This window comes from Mus caroli, unplaced genomic scaffold (assembly GCF_978045245.1).
Source record: "Mus caroli unplaced genomic scaffold, Mus_caroli_1 scaffold_18, whole genome shotgun sequence".
NCBI lineage: Eukaryota > Metazoa > Chordata > Mammalia > Rodentia > Muridae > Mus > Mus caroli.
The window spans coordinates 69,837,601-69,845,705 of NW_028227273.1; the positions used below are offsets into that span (position 1 = coordinate 69,837,601).

The 8,105-nt window shown below is 50.3% G+C and overlaps 1 protein-coding gene across 1 annotated transcript; it reads left to right on the forward strand.

The window, feature by feature from the left end:
- Positions 1 to 417: 417 nt before the first annotated feature.
- Positions 418 to 5,879, forward strand: Tedc2 (tubulin epsilon and delta complex 2). Its single transcript, XM_021149418.3, has 10 exons — positions 418 to 551; positions 627 to 725; positions 935 to 993; positions 1,112 to 1,508; positions 2,209 to 2,262; positions 3,110 to 3,203; positions 3,373 to 3,484; positions 3,591 to 3,692; positions 4,946 to 5,136; positions 5,395 to 5,879. The coding sequence occupies exons 1-10, from the start codon at positions 502 to 504 to the stop codon at positions 5,539 to 5,541; spliced, it is 1,305 nt and encodes a 434-aa protein (XP_021005077.1). The 5' UTR covers positions 418 to 501; the 3' UTR covers positions 5,542 to 5,879.
- The last annotated feature ends 2,226 nt before the right edge of the window (positions 5,880 to 8,105 follow it).

The following is an 8,105-nucleotide window of genomic DNA, read 5'->3' on the forward strand; positions in this document are numbered from 1 at the left end:
GTAGACCAGCTTAGCAGACCTATTCTAAGTGCCACATGCTCCAGATTCCCTGGGCTTCATTGTTCACGTCTGGCGCCTGACATTCCTAAGATGTTCCTTGACCCAGTTCTAACATTGTCTTCTGGCCATATGCTTGATTGCTAAGTCACCCTGGAGTCAGCAAGACCGCTTATCTCTGCTTTCAAAGTAGGTTCGGCAAAACCTGGTTAAGACAGAAAACCAAACTTTAGAGGGTCACGGATGCCCTGCCAGAGAGTATTAACTGATTAGCCAAATCAATCGTTAGCTATCTTATCTATGGTGGCACGGTCCAGGTTCCAGTAGAGCCTTTGCATCCTCCCCGGGGGTGGGGTTAGGGCGGGGCCTGGGATGATGGGTGGAGCTTGAGATGGATTCGCGTTTTGGAGCTGAACTTGCTCGCTGTGCTCAAGATTGGGTAGCCTACCCGGAAGTGGGCGGCCTTCTGCCCGGAAGGCGCGGGACTCCTTGGCGGCGGCAAAAATGCTTGGTGTTAAAGGAAACTACCTACTACCCGCAGACTGCGCGCACCGGTGGGTCTCGTGCAACAGAAGGGAATTGGGCGGACGGGAGCGAGGTTCGGAGGTTCACACAGTACCTGTCCTCAGGCTGGTAGCGGAGCTGCAGGGCGCCTTGGACTCCTGCGCCGATTGGCAGCGGCAGTTGGAGCGGAGCCTGCGCGTTTCCAGGAGGCTGCTGCAGGTCTGGTACGCGGACCCAGGACCTCCAGTCCAGTCCCTCCTCGGACCATCAGGATTATGCAGAGTCCCAGGGCTTAGAAGGCCAAATACAACTGCATGCTTTTAGACTCCTGTTACCATTGCTATCCTTCCCCCTTATCCTTCAGGGTCTGAGGCTGGAAATCTGCTTAGGGATAAAATGTTTGAACCATACCATGGCGGCCCTGTCTTTGCAGGGAACCAGCCAGGACCCCATCTCCAGTTCCAGAAACCAAGGAAGAGGACCCAAGTCCAGGTAAACGTCAGCTGCTTTTTATGGGTGCTGTCCCTGGCCTTTCTCTGGCTTGCTGTCATGGGGGAATCCATCCTGGGAGAGTGAGGAGGAATTCTTGCATGGTTCTTGACGTTCATAGCATGTGCACCGAGTTCTCAAGACCTGGAGGAGCTGGAACTTTTGACCCAGGCACTGGAGAAGGCTGTACGTGTGAGGAAAGGCGTGTCCAATGCTGGACAAAAAGACAGAACCCCCACTCTGACATCTAAGGCAGCCACTTCTGGTGCCACTGCCTCCTCCCATCCTCGGGCTCCCAGCCGGGGTGGCAGCCGTGTATTGGGTGCAAGATCCACCAAGGGTATACAGCGGGCCACGGCCCCTGCCAAAGATTACCCTGAGTACAAACTTCGATCAAAAGGAGATAAGACCCATGTAAGAACACAAGACCAAACTACTGGGTATGGACCAGACCTCAGGGACCAACAAATGACCCCTGCTCATCACACCACAGAACTCTTCACATTAAAGGAGAAGGGGTAAGCTTCCCAGATGTTCGCATCCTGACAGGGCATTGAGCTGGTTGAGGAAGCCCCTGGTGCCGACCCGTAAGGGTCATACACTGAAGCAAACAGGGCAGAACAGGGTTGGGATGGTATCAGGTTTGTCGTTCTGGAGCCTGACCAGCCCATGAGCTCTCTGGACTGGGCAAGCACCCACCCTCCTCCAGAAGCCCTTTTCAAAAAAGCTTGTCAGAATTAGACTGTTAAAGGAGAGGAGGTGAGAAGGTTCGCCCCTAATGGGTTCTGAGCCATGAGTAAGAATGACAGCCCTCGGCCGGGCGTGGTGGCGCACGCCTTTAATCCCAGCACTCGGGAGGCAGAGGCAGGCGGATTTCTGAGTTCGAGGCCAGCCTGGGCTACAGAGTGAGTTCCAGGACAGCCACGACTACACAGAGAAACCCTGTCTCGAAAAGCCAAAAAAAAAAAAAAAAAAAAAAAAAAGAATGACAGCCCTAACGCCGGGTGTGGTGGCACAGGCCTTTAATCCCAGCACTTGGGAGGCAGAGGCAGGCGAATTTCTGAGTTCCAGGCCAGCCTGCTCTACAGAGTGAGTTCCAGGACAGCCAGGGCTACACAGAGAAACCCTGTCTCAGAAAAAAACAAAACAACAACAAAAAGAATGACAGCCCTAGAATGTGAGGAGACTGCTCTTAGCATTGGCTTCTCTCTCTCACAGGACTCTCCTGCAGCTACCTGAGGACTTCAGGAAGGCAGTGTCTCGGAATTCCTGGTAAGGCTGAGTGGTGACAGAGACAGGAAAACATCACAAACATTGGGATGGGGAGGTCTCTGCTTCTGCACTCACTGATCCCTGTGCATGCTGAAGATTTGTAGTTCCCAGTTCAACCAAGCAAGCTTTCGTCTGTTACGTCCTCCTCCTCCTCCTCCTTCTTCTTCTTTTTTTGTTTGTTTGTTTTTGTTTTTCGAGACATGGTTTCTCTGTGTAGCCCTGGCTGTCCTGGAACTCTGTAGACCAGACTGGCCTCAAACTCAGAAATCCACCTGCCTCTGCCTCCCAAGTGCTGGGATTAAAGGTGTGCATCACCACTGCCTAGCATGTCCTTCTTGTTCTAATGTAGCGTGCATGTGTGTTTGAGTGAGTATGTCACCAGGAGAGGGAGTCGGGGTGCCTGGATCTGCAGTCACAGTGGTTGTGAGCTGCCAGAGTCCATGCTGAGATCTGAACTGAGGTCCTCTATTAAAGGACCACCGTGTGCTCTTAACTGCTGTCTCCAGCCCCAGTCTTAAGGGCTGAATGTAGACACTTAGTCTACAAATTCCAGACTGTCTTCCTTCTGGAATCACAGTAATGGGCCCTGTTTCGTAGAGGTGCTGTGTGGTCAAACAATGGCTCCTCTTACATGTTTGTACTGTGCCTGGAAAGATCTCTGCTGCCCCCTTGTTTTGGACAATATCTCTAGGTTCCCTGAGGCTTCGGTTGCCTCCTCCTGCCATCTAGCAAAGCCATATACCTAAGCAGATATGCCCCCTGCCCATCACTTCCCCTGCCTCTTAAGCTATACTCTGGTTGGTTAAAATAACTTTGTTCCTCTGGTGTGCCTTTGGGCCTGTTTCAGCCTGTGGGCCCAGCTCAACTCTGCAGGAACCAACGATTCCACAGATGCCACTAGAACCGCCAAAACTCAGTTCCTCCACAAACTTCAGATGGCTGTATCCTTACTGTCATGGGGGAACTGGGCATCCTAGAACAGGCTCTAAGCTGGGCAGGTTTGGGAAAGGACCAATATGGCCTGTGATGCGGCAGTGCTGTCTCTCCAAACTCATCTTGGGTGGGAGGGTTGGGTCTGACCACAGACCGGTTTCCCTAACTACTACACAGTCAGGCTGTTCCAGCCACAGGCCCAGTGCTACAGAGGTGGAGGCGCACGCACGGATCCTGAGGAAGGCCTGTGTGCTGCTGAGACTTCGTATGCAAAAGGAACTTGCAACAGGTCAGTGGTCCTGACTGGAACGTGGGTGGAGGGTAGAATGTGAAAGAGGGACAGGCAGGGTTTGGGGACCCTCATGGACCCTGCTTGCCCTCCTTCACTTGTGTAGCTCCCACTGACTGGATGCAGGAGTACCGATGCCTGCTCACCCTGGAAGGACTGCAGACCGTTGTAGGACAGTGTCTCCACAGGATACAGGTGCTGCAAGCAGGTGAGGTTCTAGCCCAGCACTACCTGTGCTCAGGTCTGAATTAGGGTCGAGTAAAGCAAGAAATTATTTTCTGGTGTGGGGGGGGGGTTGTTATGCCCCTTTTTGTTCATAAATAACTATTGGGAGTTTCTGTCCCATGACTGGTTGTAGAGATCCCGAGTAAACGACACAGAAACACTACAATTTTATTTATTTATTTATTTATTTTTTTTTTTTGGTTTTTCGAGACAGGGTTTCTCTGTATAGCCCTGGCTGTCCTGGAACTCACTCTGTAGACCAGGCTGGCCTCCAACTCAGAAATCCGCCTGCCTCTGCCTCCCAAGTGCTGGGATTAAAGGCGTGCGCCACCATGCCCGACTATAATTTATTTTATTTACATATAAAAAAATATATATATACACACACACACACACACACACACATATAATAGGCTATAGCCACTATGCTGAGAGGTTGTTTCGAGCTTTTCTAATTCTTCCATCTGTTAAAACCACACAAATGTCAGTCACATGCCAATCTTGTCTTGATGGATGCTTCTGCTCTGTCAGCCTGTCCTCGGGGTTCTCCTGGTCCATCCCTCTCTGTTCTCTTCCTCCTTCTCCTTCCCCTCCCCCTGCCCCATTACTCACTCACTTTCCAGCCCCGCCCCCTCCTCCTCTTCTGCCCAATCAGAAGCCCCAGCCATTTACTGACCAATCATGAACTAATAGGGAGCATTCTTCACAATACATTGGTTAATACAGCACCCCAGTATTAAGTTACAGTGTGGTCTGGGGCTTAGTATTCAGCTTCTGAATATATAATGCACAAGCTGAACCTCTGGTGCTTTAACCTGCCTTGCCTGTGACTTTGGAAGGAAAGGCCACCAGCCCAGAGCCCAGAGGCAGACAAACCCATTACACTATGCATACTACTGGCTGCTACACACTAGGGTGGGGCTTTTGTTCCTCTGTTTTGGTTTGTTTTTTGACACAGGGTTTCTCTGTGTAGTCCTGGCTGTCCTGGAACTCGCTCAGTAGACCAGGATAGCCTTGAGCTCTGATCTGCCTGCCTCTGCTTCCCAAGCCCTGGCATTCAAGGTGTGCGCTACCGCCTGACTTATTCTAGGTTGTTTTAAAAGCTCAGCTTTGTATCCTTTAGAACCAAGCATACAACTGACAGTAGGGAAGGGGAAAGCTAAGTACTGGCCTGTAAGAAGAGAGACCTTGGTGATGGCTGTCACCCCCTCAGACTACAGATGTCTCTTCTCATAGCTCTGACAGAACAACTTCCAGGAGCATGCCTTGCAGAGAAGCACACTCAGGCCTCGTCCGTTTGCGGAGGAGAGGTGGACTCTGCCTGGAGCCCTGAGCTCCTTGTCTATGCTAGCACCGAGGAGCTGCAGACCTTGGCCACCTTGAAGCTTCAGGTGGCCGTGCTACACCAGCAGATCCATCTAGAAAAGGTACTTCCAGGGTTCCTGGGTTCCTGGGAGCCAGTGACCTTACTGAGGCTGGCACTGACTCCCACCCTACTCCAACCCCAGGGTAAGTCTCAGGAGAAGCAGTAGCTGGGATAGGTTGTGACAGTGAGCTTCTCGGCCTCCATGTGAGCTGGGACATCCTCATGGCCAGGATGTCTAGAACCCGAGGAAGGAAAGAGGGCGGAAGCTTACTTACCCCAGGGTTGCCCACTGAGGTCTTTTCTCTGTACTGTTCCCCAGGTTCTGATGGCTGAACTCCTCCCTCTGATAAACACCCAGGATCCCGGAGCACCGCCTTGGCTGGCCTTGTGTCGGGCTACATACAGTCTGCTCTGTGAGGGAGGGGAGCGCTTCCTCACAGTCCTTCGAGATGACCCTGCTGACTAAGCAGTCTGGGCAGACAAGCCTCTATGGGAGAGCCCCCTCCTCTCAGCTGGAGTGTAGTGAACAGGGATTGAGGGAGATTTTCCAGTTTGGGGGAGCTGAGACCACAGAGCTATAACCTCACTGAGAAAGCTGCGTGGCCAGGGTGCTCCCCCTCCCCCCAAGCTCCTCTTAGCCCCTTCTTAGACTTCTTAGTCAGGCTCAGCTTTCTGCCTTCCTGGGGGAGTCCTTGGCTGCCTCTACTTTCTCTCACTCTAGACCTCCAGACTACTTGTATGACACTAGAACTCCTTTAGGAAGTGTAAGTATTTAAATTATATCATACTAGGGTTTGGTAAGCAGCTTTTTGGATGCTTGTTTCTTTCTTTGTGGTTTTAAGAATTGTATCGATTACCTAGGTGGGAGGCAGAGGCTGGTGATTTTGTGAGTTCAAAGCCAGCTTGATCTACAGAGCAAGCCAGGACCACACAGAGAAACCCTGTCTCAAAAAACCAAAATGAAAAGACTTGTATCAATTTAGGGATTTGGAGTGCCTGCAATTCCACAGGGGAGGCTGAACGAAGAGGTCCTAAGTTTAAGGGCAGCCTGAACTCTGTTTAAATAAAAAAAGGAAGGGGTTTACCAATAAAAATTCAAAAGTATGGGCTGGAGAGATGGCTTGATGGTTAAGAGCACTGACTGCTCTTCCAGGGGTCCTGAGTACAATTCTCAGCAACCACATGGTGGCTCACAACCATCTTTAATGGGATCTGATGCCCTCTTCTGGTGTGTCTGAAGACAGCTACAGTATATTTATATACATAAAATAAATAAATAAACCTTTTTTGAAAATTCAGAAGTACCGGGCAGTGGTGGCACATGCCTTTAATCCCAGCACTCGGGAGGCAGAGGCATTTCTGAGGCCAGCCTGGTCTACAAAGTGAGTTCCAGGACAGCCAGGGCTAGACAGAGAAACCGTGTCTTGAAAAACAAAACAACAACAAAAATCAAAAGTACAACATTGTCTCTTCTGCATAGGGGAAGGTGAGAAAAATCATTAACATTTGTCCCCTGGCACTCCTGAAAGCCACAAGCCACATCAGAACAGGCTTGCCCCTCCCTGCCCATGATCATTTTTTCACATGCCCACACCTCCGCTCCGCTCCATCCCCATTGTCACCTGGGACCAGCCTGTGAGGGCCTTTGCTTCATGCTGAGTACCCCTCACTTATGGCACTGTCCCCTCCTAGGCTTCACCCGTATGGAAGGAATTGTTACTTCCCTAGGAGAAGAAAGGGCAGGGGGCAGGGCTGTAGCCTCTGCAGCAATTATGGATTGCTTCCTGCCTGGTGTTTCCTGCAAGAATCTCAAGTACTCCTAGGCTGTTCCCCAGAGTTGTTTTATTTTGGGGGCTGGAGACAGAGCTCAGTAGTTAAGAGTATCCATGTGACTCAGCTGCCTGTAGACCCAGTTTCCAAGGGATCCAATGGCTTCTTCCAGTGTTGCTAGCTAAGCACTGTGCACATATGATGGACTACATACATGCAGACAGAATACCCATATGTATAAAATAATAGGTTTAAATATGTGAATGTGGGTGCCTATATGGAAATGTGCACTTCATGTGTACCTGATGCGTGCAGAAGCCAACCAAGTTACAGTTGGTTTCGAGCTGCCACAAAGATGTTGGGGACAAAACCTGGGTCCTCTACAAGAGCACCAAGTGCTCTTAACTGCTGATCCCTCTTTCCAGCTCCTAGATGTTTTGTTAAAAGACTTTAACTGATCATTGTATCCAACACCTTTAATCCCAGTACTTCAGAAACTGAGGCAGGTCTGTCTCAATGGGTTTAAGGCCAACTGGGTCTATATATTAAGACCCTGTCTCAGAAGAATTATTTTTAATGTGGGTGTATAACACCTGTGTACAGTTTCCCACAAGCTCCAAATGAGAGCATCAGCTCCCCTGTAGCTGTAGTTAAAGGCTGCGGATGAATGCTGGAAGCAGAATTTGGGGTCTTTTGAAGATTAGCAAGTGTTCTTTTTGTTTGTGTGTTTCTTCGATGTAGCCTTTATTGGCCTGCAACTCAATATGTAGGCCAGGTTGGACTCACTGAGACCCAGCTGTCTCTCCCTCCTGAGAACTGGGATTAAAGGTACTAAGATAAAGTACCACTATGCCCCTAAGCAAGCATTTTTTTTTTTTTAATGTTTTTTCGAGACAGGGTTACTCTGTGTAGCCCTGGCTGTCCTGGAACTCACTTTGTAGACCAGGCTGGCCTGGAACTCAGAAATCTGCCTGCCTCTGCCTCCCGAGTGCTGGGACTAAAGGCGTGTGCCACCACGCCCGGCTCTAAGCAAGCATTCATAGCCACTAAGCCATTTCTTCGGTCCCAGGTCCCCAGATTTTTGTTTTGTCTTGTTGAGACAGGATCTCACTGTGTAGCTCAGCCTGTTCTCCAACTCCTAGCTCTCCTGTCTGTTTCACAAGAGCTGGGATTTTAGTTTATTTTAAGAGGACTTAACCGTATCCCAAGCATTTCTTCCAGCTGGCTACTAGACTCATGTTTATACAGCTCTGGAGCCTC

Coding starts and splice junctions, on each gene's coding strand:
- Tedc2 (XM_021149418.3), top strand. CDS start 502: ATGCTTGGTGTTAAAGGAAACTACCTACTACCCGCAGACTGCGCGCAC. Junction 2,263..3,109: donor GCAGTGTCTCGGAATTCCTG/GTAAGGCTGAGT, acceptor GGCCTGTTTCAG/CCTGTGGGCCCAGCTCAACT. Junction 3,693..4,945: donor GATACAGGTGCTGCAAGCAG/GTGAGGTTCTAG, acceptor CTCTTCTCATAG/CTCTGACAGAACAACTTCCA.